Raw genomic sequence first — 24,041 nt, 5'->3', positions numbered from 1 at the left:
AAGGTAGGACAGATTTAATTGCGAACTGTTACTACTGATTTTATGTGTGATCATGCTACGCTGTCATGGCATTCGAGTCCACACTCGTGCAACTAGTGGGCAGCCCCAGACTCACTGACACTGATGTTGACAGCAGTCACTGATAGGCTGGCACTGACTGAATAATCTGCATATATACTTTATATTAAAAATAAATACTTTGAGAATATTTACGATTACTTATTGCTGGCAAGTTATCCAGTCTTTGCTTGTTTACAGTGCTTTGTTATATGGAGCAGTTTGGTAGCCTATTCATTGGATAGCCGAGTAGCCTGTTTATGCTATAGGCTGCTAGCTAGCTAAATGAAGTAGATTGTGATCTATTTATCTAATTAGTTTGTCTAATGCATCTTTTGTGTTACACACTTTCTTACCTTGACCTTTTATGTCGGCATTTCAAAGCCATCTCAACCATCATTTTCCCTTAAACGCTATAGAAAAACACTCAACAATATTTGTTTACTACACTTTTATTCAGGTATCGCGTGTGTCAGATGGCTTCAATGACAGATGTATGACAGTACACATAGGCTACACCGTAATTTAAACGTGGTAAACTTTAATGTAAAAACAAAGGCAGAGTACAGTAACTCCATGCCGGCACAGTAACTTCATTTTGAACCACGGCTAAACAAAGGCAGAGTACCCTAACTCAATTTGAGCGTTCCAAAACAAAGTCAAAGAGCGGTAACTGGAGTTACGGAGTTCTGCCTTTGTTTCTCTTGGGCTTTTGGAAGTTACTGTTAAGACAACCCATTATTTTCTCGAAAAAAACAACGGAATTGACTCAAGATACTTATCCACATGATAAAGGAGGTCTTGAAAGTCTCAAAAATATCAATAACTCATTTTCGACCAAAAACAAAGTTACGGCCTTTTGCCTTTGCACGGCAGAATATATCACATACAAGACTCTGAACCTTCAACCAAAACTCCTGGATCTTAACACACCCCCAAAAGACATGGGTTATATCTCCATCCTCTGATTGGCATCGCCAGCAGGTGGGTGTGTCTTTAAGACCAAGCCTATACAATCTAGAGGGGGTCCAATAAAATCGATGTAAAATCTTGAATTGCACAAGGTGCAATCTCTAGATGCAGACTTGATGTTTTTTTGGAATCCTAGCCCACTCTCCCTCCTCCAGTACCTAGTTTAATTCTTTCTCCCATAATCTCTTGAGAGAGGTTGAAGCTCCGTCCCCCAGACTCTGAATTAGCAGGGAGTAATACACTGATGCCTCATGACCTTTTCCAAAAGCAGTAATTACCACTACCAGAGTATCTGCCGCTTTAGGGGGGTGTATGCTACTCCCAAAAATAGTACAGAGCAGGTGGCGCAGCTGTAAATATCTAAAGAACTGATATCTGGGAATCCCAAAATGTTGAACCAGATTTTCAAAGGACCCACTCTCATGTAGGTCACCGAGTGTGGTAACCACCCCCCCCACCCCTCACAATCCACTCTGACCAGCAAAAAGGGGACTTAATACATAATTTGGGGTTAAGCCATAAGCTCGAGGCAACATTTAAATAAATGTCCAAATTAAACACACTGGACACTTTTGTCCGAGTGTTAATGCGAGATAATGGGGTGTAACTTCTCCGATTAGTTTGGAAGGCTTTGCAATGGCAAAATAGGGGCAAGAACTTCCTGTTCAATACAAAACCAGGGAGGGGCTCTCTCAGGTGGAAGCAACCAATGAGCCAGATGTCTGAGACCGAATGCATAATAATAAAACAAAATGTTGGGTAGGCCTAGCCCACATTTATCAGTCGGCCTATGCAGCTTACTGAAATGTAATCTGGATGTTTCCCATTCCAAATGAAGGACTTCGCTATGCTATCAAATTGCTTGAAATAAGACATCTATAGGGAGCGACTGTAACAGGTAGTTGAATTTTGGAATACAATTCATTTTAATAACATTAACCTTCCCAATCATTGATAAATGTATTGGGCCCACCTGTCCACATCGCTCAAAAACCTTTTTATTAAGGGGACAAAATTAACTCTAACTAAATCACACACATTTGCTGGAAATAAAATACCCAAATATTTAATGCCCTGTTTGGGCCACTGGAAGGCGCCTGGCTGAAAAGCCGTTATCAGGCAGTATGCTGTCAGAGCCAAAGCTTCGGATTTAGACCAATTAACTCTGTATCCCGAGAACTTAGAAAAGGAATTAATAATTCTGTGGAGGCAAGGCATAGATCTAGTAGGGTCAGAGAATAATAATATCATCTGTGTAAAGCAGAAGCTTATGCACCACACCTCTCGCCATCACCCCTGGAAAATCATCCTCCTTTCTTATCACGGCTGCTAATAGTTCCAAGGCAAGACAGAACAATAATGGGGAAAGAGGGCAACCCTGCCGGCAGGTGCCCCTGTCCACAGTAAAATTATCCCATCTATTGTAATCGGATCACTCGAACTACATTTGCAGGTAGACCGAAACGCATGTAATAACATATGCATTGGTTTTAAGAAGTGAATTCTTTATTTCGATAACATTTCTGGTTAGTTGTAAAAAACATTCAAAACGACAGTGGGAGGCACATCATTCACAGGGACTCGTAGCTATAACGTTGACATGATTGTCATAAAATTTCAACATTAGATAGATTAATATTTGTGGCTGGATGCTGTCTAGATATCTGGAACAAAATATAAAGTGTTAAGATTTCTGAAAACAAACTGGATGCATGGACTGAAGTGTTGAAGCGAGGCAGCTTTACATGTACTAACAACTGTAATATGTATCACAAATTTTTTTCTCTGGTAAGTGAATATAATCTTTGCCAACTAACTGTAAAGTTGATAAGTAGGGTCTAGTCGGCTAGTTAAGTCCGAGTTTTTATTTACAGGCTCTAAAAGGGACGTTATAGATTGCTCCCATTATAATGAATGAATCTGCGCAGTGTTAACTGCTTTATTAATTATAATAGGAGCGATTAAATATTCCTGACCTTTCCACTAAGGAAATAATTGTAAGCATCTAAACTAGGATGCGCTATCATCGCCTTTGTCGTGATTTATAGACGCACTCTTTTTTTGACAAGATGATACACATCTGAATAATCACATCAGGCAAATGTTTGATGTCCTTTGAGAAGAGTTGTTGCCTCAAAGTCTTATTTAAAGGATCCATTAATGAAACCTCATTGTTTATTTCGAAAATGAAGCTTTTCGAAAATGCTCTCCCATGTGGATAAATTTGAAAACGCTGTTTTCGCTTTGTATTGTGGACGGTAAACGGAGATCTCAAAACAATTACTTATTTGTTGTAATGTGATGCAGTCATGTGATCAATTCAAGGCAAAACAATCAAGATGGCGGCCTATGTTTTAGTGCCGTTATTGTGCCTTTTCACTTTGATAGCGTTGTTAAAGATAAATGTTACTTTGTTCAACCAACACAATGCATTTCTTCAAAGGCGACGGGAAGTTTACTTGGAATTGCTGTTCAGTGACAGAACACTAGGACAATTAAGATTCAGACCGTACATGGAACAGCGATTTTTCACATGCGCAGTAAGGGGATTTAAGAGTTTTTATACGTTTTAGTGGGGATGAGCAACTGTTGGAAAACGCTTTAAAACAGCAGTATGGATGGAGAGCATTTCGAAAACAAAAATGACATTTTCAAATGTGTCTGGATAAATCAAGTCATAGCCTTAGACTCCAAGTATGCGCTAGTCATTTTTTTTTGATGGTTCTGGGTTTTAAAAATGCCGCTACGGGAAAGGATGGTGATGAATAGTGTGGTTGTGTTTCAGGTTCTGCTCGTGGCATTAGAGCATCACAGGGCGACACCAGCAGTACTGGTGGTCATGACAGCTGGGAATCCCGCAGCAGTGGCCTCAGAGAGAGGAGCTCTGAGAGAAACACAGAGCGCGATCGCTATGAAAATGACAGACCGAGAGGAGAACAGGCCAGAGACGACCGGCGGGGAGGACATGTGGAGAGAGATCGTCGTGACAACAGAGAAAGAGGTGACAACTCTCTTCCACCTCCTCAAATCTTGATATAAATTAGAGCACGGCATGCAGAGCATGTATTGGGCTTTGTTTGGAGTGGAATACTAGCTTAGTACTTGCTGCATATAGCACGGTATACACTGTATACTGCCGATTACTTTTATAAAATAATAATCGAACGATTACTTTTATAAAATAATAATCGAAACCGCAAAGTTTTAAAAAAGTAGTATGCTGTATTATCACATGACCTCGTCATATTATTAAAATAAAAATTATGATGGCCTTGTGATCAGTGTGAGTGTTCTGACATATTGAGCTGTGGTGTTCATGGGAGACCAGGGTTCAAGTCCAGCACAGGACATGTTCTCTCTCTTCCCTTGATTTCCTGTTTCTATTTAAAACTGTGTCTATCAAGAAAATGTGGCAAAAATCCCAAAAAGAAAAACGTGTAAAGAACTTTTTTTAAAAACTGACAGTCCACTCAAATGATGAGTCAACAAAGATGTTGAAGGCAAAACTATGGCTGATATAACTTCTTGTTTATTTGTCACACTGGATATGAAAGGTCAAGTCGAGCACATTGCATTGTTGGATACAATACTTAAGGTTACTTAATAAAACACATAATAAGGTTATATACTAGGGCTGGGTAAAAATATTGATTTTCCCATGCATTGGAAATTAAAAATTTCTATGATTAGCCACTGGCTATTAAATGTTTAGATTTCACTCACCAGTGATTGAGTAGTATAGTAGAGAAGAACTTATTAGCAAAAAAGTCCTTTCACTGCGAGTTGAGAGGAAAGTTTGGTTTAACTCATTCTGTGTGTCCAAAGACAGGATCCATGGATCAATATGCCATTTTAATAATGTCTCTTTTAATACACTTTCTGTTTGTTACAGTCAGTTGTTGATTAAAAACAACAAGAAATAAGAAACATTTAATGCTAATCACACATGGATGCGCTAAAGAAATTACGCACGTCTTCTCTTGTTATATGCGCTTACTGGCTGATGCTGGTAAAGAGACCGTACAGATTAAGCATGTGCTCTACATATCAACGTAAATACTTGTAAATATTACTAGTTATGAAAGTAAACAATAAAAAAATTAACAAAAATATATATGCAACATAATGAAGTTAATGCAATTTCTAGAAATTAATTTGAAAATGTTTCAAGCTAAAATGTGACCAGTTTGATGAAAAACGAATGATAAAATAGAAGTGGTAAAATAAATATAAATAAATTATATATATAATATATATTTAATTGTTCCTAGAAAGGTTGCCAAGAAGGTTCTTGTATAATTAAGAGCATAAGCTGAGAGAGAATTTCTTTTAGGCTTTGTTCATTCAGGCAGAAAAATCTGATTTTTTGGCCAATCTGACTTAAATCCGTTTAGATTTTTGTTGTCCGAACAGGACAAAAACACAAAAAATGATCCAAACCACATAATTGGGTGGTAAAACAACATTATAGAAGCTAAGTTTATTTTAAAGAAAATACACTGCAGAGTCACGTGGCACCACGCGAGGGGCGGACGTGTGAACGGACAGCTCTGTGCGCTTTGAAAGTTTTTAATTCTTTTTGTATCATAAACCGGTGAGATTTGATATACCCTGCTACATAACTGTTCTAAGAAGTCAACATGTCAAATAATTCAAAATCCGCGGGCTCTGGAGACATTAAAAGACACTTACGTGCTCAAACAGATACCCCAGACAGGGCCGCAGATCAGGGAATCGGTTTGGACGGTAAGAAGGAAGGAAGGTTATTTCTTTTCTTAAATGTAAGAAATATGATATAGGTGTTTCTTCAAGAAACGCATCTTTCCCTGCAGGAAGCTGAAAAATTTGAGAAGATATGGGGTGGACATGTTTTCTGTGGTGCTGGCTCAAGTAAGAGCAGGGGAGTCATTACATTGATAAGTAAACATCAACAATTCAAATGTCTCAAACAGAGTAAAGATAAATTAGGATGAGTCATTATTGTTTTAGCCAAAATTCAGGGGCAAAGGTTGATTTTGGCTAATATTTACGCACCTAACGTTGATGATCAGGGCTTTTTTTTATAGATCTTGACATATAAAATCCCTAATGATATAATATTGGGAGGAGACTTTAATCTTTTGATGGGCTCGGTCCTTGATCATAGTGAAGCAAAAGTGTTTAAGCCTCCTAGAGCAACATTGACGCTTCACAGGATGTGTAAAAATCTTGGTAGATTTTTGGAGACTTTTGAACCCATCTGGTAGGGACTATAAATTTTATTCATCAGTCCATAAGATCTATTCTAGAATAGATTTTTTATATATATATATATATATATATCCAAGTCCCTCATTTCATCTGTTGTTGATTGCTGAATTGGAAACATTTTAGTCTCAGATCACGCCCTGGTGAGTTTAGAGGTGTTGTCACATACGGAGAAAAAGAAATCGTATAGTTGCCGCTTTAATGTATCGCTTTTGCAAAATCTTGAATTCCAACAAATGTTAAAGGCTGAAATTAATGTTTATATGGAGACTAACTGGTCCTCAGTATCCTCTGTTGACATGGCTTGGGAGGCACTTAAGGCGGTTCTTAGGGGTAGGATCATACAGTATGTCTCATTCATCAAAAAGTCCAAGGCACGAGAACTCGTGGAGTTGGAAGGGAATATTAAAAGTGCCGAGGCAGAGCTGAAATGCGGAATGTCATCTGATGGCCTGAGAGAACTGACCCGATTGAAATACAGATATAATACTATTTTGTCTCAGAACAAAGACAGTCATACTTTGAGTCGGGGAACAAAGCAGGGAAGCTTGGCTAGATATATAAAGCAGAGAGAGTCTTTTTCTACCATTCCCTCAGTGAAATCTGCTGGTGGTGAAATATTTACCTCGGCCATTGATATTAATAATGCTTTTAAATAATTATTTCTTGATCTGTATAGTTCCACATCTTCGTCTACTGATGAAGATATTAGAAACTTTGTGGAACCATTAGAACGCCCTAAACTGATGACTGAGGAAAAAAATTCTCTTGATTCTGAGATATATCTTGGAGGAGTTTGACAAGGTATTTAAGACCCTGCCTACAGGCAAGGCTCCGGGGCTAGATGGCTTTGCCGCTTAATTTTTTAGATCTTACGCTACAGAACTGGCTCCACTTTTGCTAGAAATTTATACGGAATCATTAAAGAATGGAAAGCTTGCACCAACCATGACACAAGCCCGGATCAGTCTGATACTTAAAAAGGACAAAGATCCAAGCTAGTGTAAAAGTTACCGTCCAATTTCCCTGATCCAGCTAGAAGTTAAAATATTGTCAAATTTTGACTAATTTGACTGAGCTGGAATGAAAACAGACCTTTTCTATGTGGATTGTTCACCGATTTTGAACCAATATGACTCTGCAACGGTTCTCAGAAGGCTGCTTTTTAAAATATTTTTATCAAAGAATATTTTACATAATTATTATACATTGTCAACAAATTCTAGAAATGAACACTAAGAAAATAAAAAACAAATAAAAATACAATAAATAGCTTAAACAGCAGTACTGTATGTTCAGTATCAGTCAGTTGCTGACCATTTAAATAAAGAACAAATAAAAATACAATAAATAGCTAATTAAACATCAGTACTGTTTAGTATGTCAATTGCTGACCATTTAAATAAAGAATAAATAAAAATACAATAAATAGCTAAATAAAAATCAGTACTGTATGTTTAGTATCAGTCAATTGCTGACCATTAAAATAAAGAATAAATTCAAATAAAATAAATAGCTAAATAAACATCAGTACTGTATGTTTAATATCAGTCGAATGCTGACCATTAAATTAAAGAATACAAATAAAATAAATGGATAATATAAACATCAGTACAGTATGTTTAGTATCAGTCAGTTGCTGACCATTAAAATAAAGAATAAATAAAAATACAATAAATAGCTAAATAAACATCAGTACTGTTTAGTTTTAGTCAAATGCTGACGACTACCAGTCAATTGGGGCAGTTTGTAAAACAAGAAGCATTTACTCCTGCCGAGTCAAGAGATGAACAGCGGCAGCGGTGTTACACCGTATTCTGCTATACAAGTTCAGGGAAAACTTTCAACGGTGGAAAACCAGACTTTTCAATATTACATTTTATAAATGCAACGACTGGAAATGTTCGGTTGAAGGGGGTACCAAACTGTGAATCCTGAACAAAACAGTTTGGTGAATACATGTTTACACATTAGCTTCCACTCAGCTGACAAGCAATGAAAGTAGCTACGTGGTTAGCTAGTTAGCTATAAGCTCGTTCACTCATTTTGTCCACATATGATAAGAATCCAATTATAATATAATTGCGTAGTGCTAGTGCTCAATATATGGGTGGAGGGGCGCACAGTCGTCACGAGAGGGCGCACTTCCGACAAAAAAAATAAATAAAAATTTGTTTATTCATTTTGTGCCCTAGGCAACCGCCTATGCCACGGGCCAGCCCTGCACACACCGGCTGCAAGACACCACAGCGCAATGAGGTTGAGGTCTCGAATATGAGACGCTTGAGCATTTTGAGCGCTTTAATACAGCATGGGGTTCCTCTTAAAAAGTCTTGCTGTCCGGCCCTTTTATGCTTCAATATGGGACACAAAGCCTTCAATAAGTGACGTTTCGCTACCCGCTAAATTAATAGGTGCGATCCATTTTGGATAAAAGAAATGGGACGTCTGGCAAAAATGGGACAGTTGTAAACCCTAGCAGCAATAAACATTGCATATGCCACCTCTCCCATATTTAAGCCATTTTCTGTGAAGAATGTGTTAATATTTGGATGCCCTCTTGAAAAACATCCATTGATAAACATTCACGCATGGTGAACAGACGCAAGTTTGCATTGTTACTATGACAACTAATGTAGACATGCCAGCAAAAACGACTGCAGTCTGATTTAAGAAAAAATATGATTTTTCCTGCAGTGTGACCAAAGCCTTACATGTAAGTAAAATGGACATTATAACAGAAATGTACCCATATGAATAGATATCTAATCGAGATCTTAATCAAATTGAGTCGAGAGCTTGTGAATCAGAATCGAATTGGGGAATCTGTAATACCCAGCCCTATTATATACTGCTCATTTTGACAAATGTAGTAGGTCATCTGGGTATTATATACATCCAAACTGTGCAGTGTATGTATAATATATGCTGCAATTGTAAATAGTAAGGTAGTGTGCTATTCTCAACATAGCCCTTGTGTAATTGGTCAGAGAGTGAAAGATCTGTTTTTGTTCAGCAGAACAAAGAGCAACTTCTGCAGGCCATCAGCAGAACCGCAGTGAGGACCTGGAACGGGATGAGAGGAAAGATGATCGAAGGAATGAGCGAGGGGATGACAGACGAGAAGACCGCACCCGTGAAAGAGAGAAAGACAGGGATAGAGAAAGAGAGAGGGAACGGGAAAGAGAGCGGGAGAAGGAAAGAGAAAGAGAGGCTGAAAGAGAACGAGAGCGAGTTAGGGAGCGGGAGAGAGAGAGGGAAAAAGAACGAGAGAGGGAGAGGGAGAGGGAGGAGAGAGAAAGGGAGCGCGAAAGAGAGAGAGAGGAGCGAGAAAGGGAAAGAGAAGAACGGGAGAGAGAAAGGGAACGAGAAAGAAAGGAGAGGGAACGGGAGAGGGAGCAGAGAGAGAGGGAGAGGCAGAGAGAGTGGGAGGAGAGAGAGAAAGGGAGGGAGGAGAGGCGGGACAGAAGAGATGAGCCACGAGACGACCGCTCTGGCCGAGACGCTCATGAAGAAAGAAAGAACACGTAAGAGCTCCGATACCATTTAAAAATGGCATGCTCAAATTAATATTATAAACTTTGAAGTTCCTGTATAATAAACATGTTTGTTAGATAAAGAAGAGTGATGTTTCTCATGGATTGTTTGGCCTCCTCTGTATTTGCAGCCGCAAGAGGCATCGTGCCGAGAACACTCCCAGTCCATGCCCGTCTCCTAAACGAGGCAAAGACGTGAGCCCTCCAGACAGTGACGGTTACAACAGCACTGAGGAGAAAGGTACCAGTTCATCTTTGCTGCGCAAGTGTATATATAAATTTTCTAGGGATGCACAGTCATGAATTTGAAGTGATGGACTAATAAAAACGTTATATCTTTTGAGTTAACAAGAATTTTACTTTTTGCATTTTAACCATTTCAACTTGAGCATCTAGCTAATTAATTAAACATTCACCTGACACAAAATAGGTGCTGTTTAAAAGCGTAGAATCAGGACTTTACAGTGCATATAGGCGATTTGAGCAACTCTTTACTACTTTTAATTTGCTGACAAATTGGAAGTGTTCCGTTTCATAATTTATGAAATGTGAACATAATAGAAATCAGTAATATCATACAGGTCAGATAGTAGTGTCATAACTTTGGAAAGGTTCTCAACTAGTTCTCAACAAACATATTTGTTTTACAGGCAAATTATAGACAATTTTAGTATGTGAAAACCCTCAGACGCATAAGAGGATGTGTTCCCTGAAAACAGATAGACAGAGTGCAACAGAATTGAGTGGAATAGAAAGCATTTAAAAGCAGGGACTGAAGTAACGAAAACCGAAGATGAACTGAAGTTTTTGCAGAACGTAACCTCAAACAGAAAGAAAGTCCCTTTAATTTGTTCTGGAGTGAAAACTTTATTTTTAAATAATGGTAACCCTTCATTTTGTTCTGATAAGTTTTTTTTATGAAACCAAATTCTGAATGGTTTATTACAGAAATCTTTTGGAATTACACCACTTCCTGTTGCCCAAAAAAAAATGAGGCTTCTTTCTTTATAGTTGAACATAAGCATGCGCTTTGATTCTGAAGGAAACTGCTGCTTCACACATTTCTTTACGTATTGCATGTTGTGGAAGTAGCCTTCTGTGACATGCTGAAGACCTTTTAGGAAACTTTATACAGTATAATTACTACGTATACATGAAGGGTTAGTCCAGATACAAGGAAAAAAATGGAGGTAAAAAGGACATTTCTCAGTTGTTTCCAAGTCTTCACTGAATTATTGTTAGGTATGATGCATTGATACATATTTTATGCTGCCAGGTTCTGACTGAGAAGCAGATCTGTAATTAAAACCAATTGGCCTGCTTAAAATGACGTTTAGTCCAAACATGCGCAAGCAGTGTGTGTATGCATGCAGGAGACTGATTGATATTAATGGCCAGATGTATTTTTTTTTTAATATTTTACATTTTTGGGGGATATATTTAATATTAAGAATACATTTATTGCTGCCACCCCTGGAGTCGTGAGTTCGAATCCAGGGTGTGCTGAGTGACTCCAGCCAGTTCTCCTAAGCAACCAAATTGGCCCGGTTGCTAGGGAGGGTAGAGTTACATGGGGTAACCTCCTCGTGGTCGCGATTAGGTGTTCTCGCTCTCAATGGGGCACGGAGAGTAGCATGAGCCTCCAATGCTGTGAGTCTTCGCGGTATCGTGCACCGCGAGCCACGTGATAAGATGTGCGGATTGACTCTCAGAAGCGGAGGGCAACTGAAACTTGTCCTCCACCACCCGGATTGAGGTGGGTAACCGTGCCACCACAAGGACCTACTAAGTAGTGGGAATTGGGCATTCCAAATTGGGAGAAAAAGGGGAGAAAAAAAAGAAAAATGGGAATACATTTATTGAAATAAGTTTTTATATAGGCTACTGTATAATATGCTTGATTTCTATGCTGATAATTCCTCCACATTGGGAAAAATATAATTGTTTATCACTTACTTTGGTTGAGGCAAGTCCCTTATTTTGAGCGTGTTTTTCCAGACCAGGTCCCTTTTTGTTCTTAAAAGATCTGGTAACACTGCAACTAGTACATTACCCACCCTTAGCATGGAGTACTGTCATTTAAAAAAAAACAGAAAAAACATTACTAACCGTTTGTTAAAATTTAGGTCTTACCGGTTACCAGTTGGAAAGGGAGCGGAACGCTGGAACAGGAAGGAAAAAGACAGTTTCTGCTAAGCACGAACCAAAATGAAAAACATTTTATTTTTAGTCCCTGTTTAAGAGTAATTGAAGCGAGCTCAAACATGACATGCTAAATTGGCTAAAACAGTATCTTTCTTGTTAACACTTGCACTCACACTGACACAATGAAGAAAGCAAATATAGAGTAACCAATTATCATTTGTAGTTGTAAAAAAATATATAATTATTAAAAAGTAATTTTCCTTGTTACAGATGCACTCAGTAATTTTTTCCTCATTTAAAAAAGTTTTACTCCTAAAGAAATTGTTAAACTTATATATAAAATCATGAGCACTTACATGAAATGAAGAATCCAGTCATATCAATAACCTTATAAAAGCTGTTTTATTCTACATGGAGAGGGTACCCTCATGGTGGTCGCCATGTTGAGATCACATGACCAGTCAAATACTATTCGCTTAATCTCAGTAACCAGCCTGTTATTGGTCACTTTCACTCTTGGATTAAATTAATCATGGCTGACTGAATTGTGAATTTCTACAATGGCATCTGTGATAGAAAACTATTGATTTGAAATGATGCTTTATCCACGCCACTAGGTGTCACTGCAAGTCCTAGATGACACAAGCAAAAAGTTACTGAGTGCACCTTTAACTGCAAATAATATATGGGTAACTGATATAATGTATTCTGAATGATGCTCCCTAGGTAAAACCTGTCATGATATGTCTCATACTGTGGCCATTTTTAAATAAATTGTGGGGTTTTGTTTTTGCTCCTGTCCGAAGGTGACAAGCACCGGCTTTTGAGTCAAGTAGTTCGTCCTCAGGAGACCTCTCGTTCACCTGCACGCTCCTTTACTGACGAGAAGCACAGCCGCTGGAAGGATGAAGATCGGCGTAGTGATAAAAAGGATGTCCGTGGCCGACACGAAGAGGTGGATTCCCGCAGTGAGAGAGGAGCAGGGAGAGGAGCAGAGCGACGTGGAGAACACGCTCCAGAACTTTCCGCTAACACGGACGTCGCTGAGTCTAGGAGGGTAAAAGAGCAGAAAGACCCTCCCATGGCTACCCTGAGTCCTCCTGTGTCCATGGAGGAGAGAGACTCTTTATTTGCCATTCATGAGGAGGGCAAGAAAAAGATGAAATCTCTGAAGAAAAATCTGAAGAAGAACCGTAAAGATGAAGAGGGGGGAGCTGGAGGAGGGGAGCGTAGTAACCTTGAGCCCCCATCATCCTCCACTGTGACCGAAGCCCCCGAACCTATCCTTTTACCCCGCAAGACTCCAAAGAAGAAAGCCGTAGACAGAAAGTGCAAGCGCCCGCGTCGTGCTGAATCGGATGTTTCTGAGGACGAGCTTGTCACCCAACAACCCCTTAGCAAGAGACGACGTGGCCCACGTACACCCCCACCAATCAACAAAGATGACCTTCCCTCCCAAAGGGCCTTAACTGCTGGACAGAGCTCAGTCACAGCAAAAATGGACACCAACTTCAGCGACTGGTCCGATGAGGATGTACCAGAACGAAGCGAGGCCACCTCTGCCTCTCTGCCATCCGATAGGCCTCCAGAGCGGCTACTTCCCTCAGAGTGTCCACCCAGAAGGGGTGCACGTGGCGGGGGAAGAGACCGCACAGACCCCCTCATTGCCCCACTTCTGCCTGATCCTCCAATGCTGATACAGTGTCTTCCTTTACAGCCGCTACTGCCGCAACACATGCTGCGTAAACCGCAGCAGGCAGACATGCAGCAGCAGCGCAGCAGTAGTATGGGCAGCAACCAAAGCCGTGCGTCCTCAAGAAGACTGCGCTCACCCTCCAATGAGTCGGCTCACCGTGATGAGGGCCAGCAGGGGATGAGGTCCCGCAGAGGACGCATGCAGGGCACCAATTCCCGTGACCGAGAGCGGGAGAGAGAGAGGGAGAGAGACCGGGAGAGGGCAGCTGCTAGTGAACAGATGGGAGGAGAGAGGAAGTCGAGAATAGACCAGCTGCGGAGGGAAGAGCCCAGTCGGAGCACCTCCTCAGGTGAGACTGCAAATAAAAAATACTTAGAGTTATTTGTAAAAATGTTGCCTATAAACCAATCCCATTGTTTACAAATGTATTAGCACTTGCGCAGTAAGTAGTGGCAGAAAGCCGGCAAACTGTTGTGTTAGGCTACATCCACATGGCAATTTCATTTTTGAAATGCTCTCCGTCCACACTGCTGTTTCAAAGCGTTATCCAAAAGTTGCTCGTCCACACTGAAACTTATCAAAAGGCTTAAATCCCCTTACTGTGCATGCGAAAAATCACCGTTCTATGTACAGGCTGAAACGCAATTGTCCTCGTGTTTTGTCGCCAGCAAGTAATTCCGAGTAAACTTTGCGTTGCCTATGAAGGAATGCATTGTGAAGGTTGTACAAAGAAACATTTATTTTTAACAATGCAGTGAATAAGAGGCACAATAACGTCACTACAATCTGGGCCGCCATCTTGATTGTTTTGTGTTGAATGGATCACATGACTTCATCACATGATGACAATTACATCATCATTTTCAGATATCTCCGTCTTCCCCATCCATACGACAACACGAAGACTGTGTTTTCAAATGTATCCACTTGCAAGAGCGTTTTCGAAAAGCTCAGTTTTTGCTGTTAAAAATGCTGTCTCAGTGTGGACGGAAGGCCAAAACATAGAGAAAAAGAAGTGTTTTCAAAAGAAAACATATTAGTGTGGACGTGACCTTAGATTTGACGATTAAACAGATTTGACGAGTAAATGAAAGTACGACACACAACCATTATAAATGTACATATATTCTTAGCTATACAATTACAATAATTAAATGAGTTAATAACATACCTGTAATGTTCACTATAAATGTTCACTGCAAAGACACAAGTTGAAATGATCTCCTTAGTCCAGTCAGCTCTATTGACGGCTTGAAACCACTGCTGTCTACAAAAGGCCTAAATAATTTAATAACGGAATCCGATAAAAGTTTACTGTTTGCGCACGGTTTTTGCCACCACTTCCGTGTGTGACGCAAGTGGTGATGTTCCCAAAGGATTGGTCTATATTGCAAAACTAAACTGCAATGCTGTGCATGATGTGTTAAGGTATTCTTCTAAATTTCTAACAGAAAACCTGGAAATGTCTGGGAATTTTAGAATTGACATGGAGTATTCATGGAAATAATAAAATCTTAAGTCATGCAAAATTCTATCGTGAATATACACTGGCGGCCAAAAGTTTGGAATAATGTACAGATTTTGCTGTTTCGGAAGGAAATTGGTACTTTAATTCACCAAAGTGGCATTCAACTGATCACAAAGTATAGTCAAGACATTACTGATGTAAAAAACGGCACCATCACTATTTGAAAAATCTAGACAGGCCCCATTTCCACCTTATCCTAGAGTAAAAAAAACTGATTTCATATTAAGGTGAACACTACAGTCTTCAAAGACAAAAGACAACTGGCTCTAACAAGGACAGAAAGAGATGTGGAAGGCCCAGATACAACTAAACAAGAGGATAAGTACATCAGAGTCTCTAGTTTAAGAAATAGACGCCTCACATGTCCTCAGCTGACAGCTTCATTGAATTCTACCCACTCAACACCAGTTTCATGTACATCAGTAAAGAGAAGACTCAGGGGTGCAGGCCTTATGGGAAGAATTGCAAAGTAAAAGCCACTTTTGAAACAGAAAAACAAAAAGAAATGGTTAGAGTGGGCAACGAAACGCAGACATTGGACAACAGATTATTAGAAAAGTTTTTTTTTTTTTTTTTTCCTCCAATTTGGCGTGTCCAATTCCCAATGCGCTCTAGGTCCTCGGATTGGCATAGTGACTCGCCTCAGTCTGGGTGGCAGAGGACGAATCTCAGTTGCCTCCGCGTCTGAGATCACCAATCTGCACATCTTATCACGTGGCATGAGCGTGTTACCGCGGAGACCTAGCACGTGTGTAGGCTCATGCTATTTTCCGCGGCATCCACGCATAACTAACCACGCACTGCATCGAGAGCGAGAACCACATTATAGCGACCACGAGGAGGTTAGCCCAACGTGACTCTACCCACCCTAGCAACCGGACCAATTGGTTGCTTAGGAAGCCTGACTGGAGTCACCCAGCACGCCCTGGATTCAACCTTGCGACTCCAGGTGTGGTAGTCAGCATCTTGCTGAGCTACACAGGCCCCCAACAAGTGTTATGGATGAGCTTTTGTGGGATCAGCTAGAATGTAAAGTGCGTGAGAAGTGCCAGGCAAGACAGCCACATCTATGGCAAGTGCTACAGGAAGCGTGGGGTGAAATCTCACCTGAGTATCTGGACAAACTGACAGCTAGAATGCCAAGGATCTGCAAAGCTGTCATTGCGGCACGTGTAGTGTTTTTTGATGAGAACTCTTTGAAGTAGTTTAAGAAGTTCTGAATTTTTTTCTTCAAATTGTAATAGTAATTTTTCACGTTATTAATGTCCCGACTATATTGTGATCAGTTGAATGCCACTTTGGTGAATAAAAGTACTTATTCTTTCCATAAAAGCAAAATCTGTACATTATCCCAAACTTTTGGCCACCAGAGTAAATTTGTCTAGTTACACTTTGCTATAGACATCAGCTAGATATTGCTCTTGTGTAGAGTTCAAGATGTAGTGATGTCCAGTTTGTGAGTGAATTTTGAGCTGGTTCTTTTCAATGAATAGGCTGAATGATTCACAAATTTGTCTAAATGATTCATTTGTGAATCATTATGAATTGTAATGATTTTTAAAAATCCTTATCCAGTAATCACAAATGACTGGAAAGGTCATGGAAATGCATTGGTCAAAGGGTGTGGGAACCCTGCCCTTAGTCATTGTTATTGTGGTAGTGTTTGATTTCTCCATAAGATGTACAGTACATTTTGTTTTCTTTCCCAGACCGACAGGATTCTCTGAGTCACAGTTCTCGTCGCAGTTCACCAGAGTCTGAGCATCAGGCTCGTTCCAGAGCTGGCTCCTATGACAGTCGTGAACGCGACCGAGATCAGTTGGAACGAGAGCGTGAGAGAAAGGATCACCGTCAGCTGCAAAATCAACCACCCCAACAGCGAGACTGGGAACCAGAACCTCGTGAGTGGGGTGGACGGGGCAGAGAGCCCCTCCTCCGTGGAAACCGAGAGCCAATTAGAGAGCGGGAGATGCGCGAAAGGGAACGCCTCTTACCTGAAGGACTGCTCTCACATGACCGAATGGATCGTGACCATGGCGAAAGAGACAGAGAGCGTGAACGTGAAAGGATGCTTCCGTTTGACCTTCAGACTCATAGGGAACCGAAGAGCAGAGCTGAGATGAAGATGGAGAGGGGAGAGTATGAGCCTCTGTTACCCAGAGAAGCCCTCACAGATACAGATAAACCTGGTGATAACTCTCACCGGCAAGGGGAAGCATCTGAGCCAGAGAAAATGGATAGCCTTGATGGTAGGTCTTCTTTTTGACCAAGTGTCTTTTTGTAGGCTGAAACAGGAACGTTATACATTATAGAAACATTGTTAGGTTAAATTAAATGTGTTTGTGTGTGCTTTCAGAAGAGGAGGATGGAAAGGGAGATGATGGGCAGTCTATTGTGTCGGCTGGTGAGGAGTATGAGCCAATCAGTGATGATGAACTGGATGAGATTCTGGCTGACAGTCAGAAGAGAGATGAACAGCAAGAAGATGAAAAGACTTCTGGTACATCAGAATACTTCCAACAGGAGTTTATTTTTATTTTTTTTCTAATTATGCTCAGCTGTAATATATTTAATCAGCCAGAAATTGCTTTTTGCAAGGACAATCTTTATAAAATTATTTTAAATAAATCATTATCCAGTTATTACGCATGACTGATCATGGAAATTAATTGGTCAAAAGCTGTGGGAACCCTAGAGCTTATAAACACACACTCAGTGTTGACATCACATATCTCCCTCATCCATAGTCATGTAGAGGTATCACATACTTGAGTTACATTAAAACATGGACATTTGCTATTGATTTGTGTATAAACATCAAAGGTATGACAGACATGGGATCATTTAAAAAGGAGAAATTGAGTGAAAGAGACTTCATTTAAAAGGTGTTTTGTTGACTCAATGAAACTTTTAGTAATTATAAATGTGCATGCAACAAGATTCCTGTTTAACAGGAAGATTAATACATGCAAAAAAAATATTTAAAAATAAAAATAAGCAGAAATAATGTTATAAAATAATAATAAATATTAATGTCATTTAACTAAAAATGCATCAAACATCTCAAATGTTATTATACCATCTCAATGTTCTTTGTTTCAGGGCCTCTGGATGTGATTGATGTTGATTGGTCCAGTTTGATGCCCAAGCAGAAACAGGAGCCCAGAACTCCTGGGGCAGCACTGCTTCGATTCACCCCAGGGGCTGTGCTTCTCAGGGCAGGAGTGTCAAGGCGCTTGGCTGGGCCTCAGCTGCTTGCCAAGGTTAAAGAGGTCTGCTCCAGAGAATTGGAAGACCCTAAAGGTGAATATGCAAGAACTGTAATAGTTTGGTTAGGTTGACAGCACTGTATTGATATTCCTCAAACATTCTGTTTAGGGTTTGTTCAAGCCTTTAAAGGGACAGTTCACCCAAAATTGAAAACTCTTTCGTTATTTACTCACTCACATGCCATACCAGATGTGTATTACTTTTTCTTCTGATGAACAAGTGAGGATTTTAAGGAGAATATTTCAGCTCTGTTGGTCCATACAATGCAAGTGAATGAGTACCAAAATGTTGAAGATCCAAGAAGCACATAAAGGCAGCATAAAAGTAATCCATAAGACAGTGGTTAAATGCATGTTTTCAGAAGTGATAGCTGTGGGTGAGAAACAGATCAATATTTAAGTCCTTTTTTACTATAAATTCTCCTCCCTGCCCAGTAGGTGGCGATATGCACGAAGAATGCGAATCATCAAAAACAAAAGAAGAAGAATGTGAAGGTAGAGACTGATAGTAAAAAAGGACTTCAGTTTTGATTTGTCAGTGGTTCTGTCAGTGATACTCAACTGGTGGGTCAGGACCCAAAAATGGGTGGCAAGTGTTCTGATTGTGGACAGCAGGGAAAGAACAAAGCTAAATGCAAATAACAAAATGCTAACCATTTGATCGTGCATAGTTAGGAGTGCAAAATCTTGTCAACTTTTAAAAAGGTGGGGGAAAAGCTTCCCATATCTTTTGTTGTTGATGTAAAAGTGTTGTGCTTCCCAAAAGGTTGTGCGTTTTCACTTCCTTGCAAGCACTGGTATTTCGTTCAGAAAATTCAAATATATATTTCTCTGCTAGTGCAGGCAATAAGGATTTACAAGAGATTTGATGCACAACATTGCTATATTACCTGTATGCTCTTCCTAGATGCTGACAAACTATTGGAGCATGATCTGGGTGCTCTGAACATGGCTGCATACAACAGAAGAATGGAGAGGGCCAACCTGCTGAGAAGCATGGGCCCTTGCTGCAAAGCATTGTGTGCTCGCCGGGACATCGCCATACGTAGACAGCTCCTGAAAAATGACAAGGTGCTCTTACGGTCTTTAATCGGGTGATTTCTTTTGGCTTATTTAGGGGGACTCATCTAGGCTTTCTGAAACTTTTAGAAAGTGGGCTCTGTTCCAAAACCTAGTGAGCTGCCTACCTAGATAGCATAATAGGCAAGAAAGGCCATTCAAAACAGTAGGCAGCAAAATAATGTTGGCCGAAATCTAAATCAGCATTGCATGAATCCACAATCAGGCATTCACAGAATGTATTGTGATGATTATAAACATACTTAAAATCATTGATAAAATGGTTCCATCTTATTATTATTTTTGTTTCACCCAAAATTTGGTTCTGTGCATTTTTTTGTGCTCATTAGATTATCATGTTGTTAGCAACAGAGTCACTCATGCTTTTCAAGGAGGGCTATTTGTGTGACACACATTGTTATTGGAGTTGTTGTCCATTTCAAATAAGTAGGTGTGATTGACTTCAGCTGTGCCTTGCCTCACCGATTGCAGTCGGGAGGAGTTGAAAAGAGCCCTCAAGCCGGACACTTTGCGCTTCCGGTGGTGTGCTGAACCTAAACTAGTCACAGCTGATCATGCAATGTTTGCTTTATTGCAAGGAAAGTGAATGCGATAGAAATTCATACATACAGACATTTAAATTTTACATATAATAACCAGAAACACTATTCATTTGAATAGGTTACATGTTGCCTAATACAGTGCCTGTGTGAAGAAAGTGTAATATAAGCCTATATTGTTTTAATACCAATAAAGGAGTCAATCTTTTTTTTATCATTTTGAATGGTTTTTATAAAGAAACATGATATATAAAATTAAGTTTAAATGAAACGAGAATTGTACTGTTATAAAAGCACGGATTTGTGAGAGTTTAGCAAAACTGATGTCAGAATAAACACCTTGGTAATGGCATACTACCCATATTACTCTTACTATTTCTGCCGACTGACATAGCAGAAGTAGTAAGAGTAGTGCAGTGTTGCCAAACTCCTCCCTCTGAAATTCTCCAGAACCACACTCGAAGGTTTTCACCAAAAGTCTAAATTTTCTAAATAAGCAAAATCATAATATACAGGCCTATGTATATTATAAAAAGCATATAAAATGTGCACAAAACAAGTTCACAGACAAAGTGTGTAATTTAACGGCAGCAGCTTTTAAACAGGCTTTACATAAATCTTTTAACCTCTTAACGACGGTTGGTTCAAAAATGACCCGTATTTATTTACATTTAATTTGTTTAATGAATGTTTAAACTGTGAAATTGTAAACTAATATTGACATCCAATATATCATTTGAAAGATCTGGGTCTCAAGATTTGATATTTTAAATAGAATTTGATGATCGCAAAGTTACAACAATAAGATTTTATTAAACATGTCAAGAGTGAAAATCAAAACACTGAAAATTAAACCGGAAGTTCTGACCTTTATTGTCTTCCAGCCAAACACAGATGAGCACAATCCTCCAAACTTCGGTATACTTTTCATTGCAAGAGTCCAATAAATAAAATCCATTAGAGAATTTAGTCCAAAAATGTACAAATATGAAGAAATATTGATCAATCTGTATTTGTTCAAGTTTTACATATTCAACACGTTATCATTCATGTCCATTCTCTGCGAAATCTTGCACTCTGTGTAGTGTTTCAGTAGCAAAACACCCAAACATTTGGCAGGGTCTTACGAACAAAATGAGCCCTCCCTCAAAATGTTCTGTGCAGTTGTGATTGGGTAGTCATTCAGTATAGCCAAACAGGACAGTCGACAAGTGATGTAAAGATTTGTCATCCATGTTTGTCTCTGGATAAAGCTGGCCAATGAAAAGCTAGATAATTTGACTGATGGGTCGTGTAGCTAATGAAAAGATGAAAACAACGATATGAGGGTTGTATATATCCCTGATGCCGATTTGCAAAGGTTCGGAGTGGAAAACCATGGACTTTGTTGGTTTGTGTTTGCGCGTTTATGCACTGTGTGCGCGTTACTGCTGTACTGTTGACAAAGAACTGTGCTTTTAGACCCGCGATCTGATCCACCCTCCTCTGCTTCAGTCATCATCACTGAGGGTATGGAGAACACATGCTCCTGACTGCATTTTTCATCAAACCTCCTGTTCAACTGCACATCCAGGGAACTCGGACATGTCATTCAAGCCGAGATGAGCCACTCTCTTTGGCCTTGTTACAGACACACAAGGTGACACAAACAGGTTTAAATGGCAATTAAAGTTTAATTTCCCACACCTACAACAGTTCTGACTGGCATTTTCAAGGCTTTGGATATCTTTTTATATCCTTTTCCATCTTTATAAAGTTCTATTACCTTGTTACGCAGGTCTTTTGACAGTTCTTTTCAGCTCTCCATGGCTCAGTAGCTAGCCTGCTCAGTGCATCCATGTGAGAGCTAACAAACTCATTGACTATTTATACACAGACACTAATTGCAATTTAAAAAGCCACAGGTGTGGGAAATTAACCTTTTAATTGCCATTTAAACCTGTGTGTGTCACTTTGTTTGTCTGTAAACAAGGCCAAACATTCAAGGGTATGTAAACTTTTGATCAGGGCCATTTGGGTGATTTCTGTTATCATTATGATTTAAAAAGGAGCCAAACATCTATGTGATAATAAATGGCTTCATATGATCACTATCCTTACATAAAATGATCACTATCCTTTTTTGCATGATCAGTCATATTTTCAAAATCAATGGCAAAATGTCACAATTTCTGCCAGGGTATGCAAACTTTTGAGCACAACTCTGTCATTTTCAAGCTCATGCACAAAAAGAGGCCGGATGTTAAGAGGTTAAGTGGTAAATTGATTGATCCATGTTCAGCTATGTAAAGGGATAAGGTACTTTGAGTCTCAGCAACAGACAAATTTCTAGGTGATACAATGAGTCCACATGAACCTGCTTTTGATCGGAAAAGGGTTTTGCACTCATGATATACTTGGTGGTCAATGCATATTTTGTTAGATCTGACTTCTTTCCACATAGTGTGACTTTGCATGTATGTTAATTAATTGGCCAGAATCCAGCCAAAATAGCACCTTGTCACAAAACATCATTAAAAGTCACAGCAACTATGAAAAAAATCACTAAATTTGGTGACAAATTACCCAAATTGGCAACACTGGTAATATAGGTAAGATGCCATTGCGAACTCTGGAGCAACTGCACCTGCTGAGCCAGGCTGCTGGTTTTGACTCGCGGTACTTTTATGGCATACGTTGTGGTGGCACCGACTAATGTCAGACAAAATTTCTAACCGACATGCAGTGCTTCGAGTCAGGCACCGATCGGTTTGCGCAGCGCTGCATGAAGTCAAACACACCTAGTCATTTCCATTTGGCTCTGTTCGGCTGTCATATAAGCTAGCTGCCTGTGTAGACAGTAGACAGCGTGGCAGCTCACTAGTTCACTAGCTCACAAATATTTATTTTACCACTTTTGTTGGTTAAAATAAATAGCTTAATTTGCTTAATGGTAATTATCTATATAGTAAACTTTTATAGGCATCAGTAGTTTGTTTAATTTGTCTGTATTTCTCTACTCATATAGGGCACAACCAAGCAAATCTACACCAGTGCTCCAGTGGTGGATAATGAACTTCTGCAACTCAGTTTGCGGCTCTTTAAAAAGAAAATGGCTGCCAGTCAGTCCGGTGAACAGGAGATGTCTGATTCAGGCTCTGCAGCCCAACAGCTCGGCACACCAGGGGAGGTGTGCGTCTCCTGAGTACGCTCAGTGAGTACAGCCCGAAAGTAGTGATCTAAGTCGCCGTTAACGCATACCATTACTGATTATTGTAAAACACTGAAACTGTTAAGTCAGTGCTGATGAAGGATTGCTGCTCTGCCTTGCAGCACAGAGCCATAGAGACTGGACACGCTAGCCTGTGGAGATACTGTTTGAGGTTTCATGATCCTTGAACTTTGAATGAAAAGTATGGTAAAGATGTATCAAATAAGAACTTTTTGTCATTTCCATTTGTTTTAGAGAAGTGTTTTTGTAATGTCAGATCTGTGAACAATGGTTGCTGAATGTTTTTGGAATGTACAATGGGTACTAAATACCCAAAGACCCATTTACTCTTGTTATGTGCATCTAGCTTTTGTTCCCATTGTTTGTCAATTTTGTTTTGAATCATTTTTGTGATCAGTCTGTTTCAGCACTCTTGTTCTCAGTGGTTTCTCAGTTTATTAAAACAATGTGATTCAAAATGAAAAGCTGGTTTTGTAACAGTTGTATTAACCATGTTGGCAGTATAGTGTTTTTTTTTTTTTTTATTTTTTTTTTTTTTATATATATAAACATGTCTAAGGACAAGGTACACATCCCTAATATGTAAAAATAGATTACTGACTAATTCAGGCATATTCCTATATCTCATTATATTTCTATAAATTAAATGTATTTAGTCATATTAAAAATGGCTGTAATATTAAAGGTAAAGTGTGAAATTTTTGTGCAACTAACATTTAACAGAATTGCAAAAATAATTTCCTCTTCAAACAAGAACTCCT

At 39.5% G+C, this 24,041-nt stretch overlaps 1 protein-coding gene across 5 annotated transcripts in view; it reads left to right on the top strand.

The window, feature by feature from the left end:
• Positions 1 to 23,744, top strand: part of zc3h13 (zinc finger CCCH-type containing 13) — a 42,484-nt gene extending 18,740 nt beyond the window's left edge. For 2 of the 5 annotated variants that reach the window (XM_051702442.1, XM_051702439.1), the window contains exons 13-21: positions 3,815 to 4,030; positions 9,296 to 9,803; positions 9,944 to 10,053; positions 12,764 to 14,002; positions 16,891 to 17,430; positions 17,538 to 17,681; positions 18,284 to 18,484; positions 19,358 to 19,521; positions 23,077 to 23,744. In XM_051702442.1, the coding sequence (XP_051558402.1) occupies positions 3,815 to 4,030; positions 9,296 to 9,803; positions 9,944 to 10,053; positions 12,764 to 14,002; positions 16,891 to 17,430; positions 17,538 to 17,681; positions 18,284 to 18,484; positions 19,358 to 19,521; positions 23,077 to 23,253 (3,299 nt within the window). In that variant the 3' untranslated portion in view covers positions 23,254 to 23,744. Of the gene's footprint in view, positions 1 to 3,814; positions 4,031 to 9,292; positions 9,804 to 9,943; positions 10,054 to 12,763; positions 14,003 to 16,890; positions 17,431 to 17,537; positions 17,682 to 18,283; positions 18,485 to 19,357; positions 19,522 to 23,076 lie in introns of all 5 variants that reach the window. The other 3 variants (XM_051702438.1, XM_051702437.1, XM_051702441.1) reach the window with 2 other exon arrangements.
• The last annotated feature ends 297 nt before the right edge of the window (positions 23,745 to 24,041 follow it).

The sequence above is a fragment of the Myxocyprinus asiaticus genome, chromosome 7 (genome assembly GCF_019703515.2).
Source record: "Myxocyprinus asiaticus isolate MX2 ecotype Aquarium Trade chromosome 7, UBuf_Myxa_2, whole genome shotgun sequence".
In the NCBI taxonomy this organism is placed as follows: Eukaryota; Metazoa; Chordata; class Actinopteri; order Cypriniformes; family Catostomidae; genus Myxocyprinus; species Myxocyprinus asiaticus.
The sequence above is the reverse complement of the archived record's forward strand: the minus strand, read 5'-3'. Positions and strand labels throughout refer to the sequence as shown.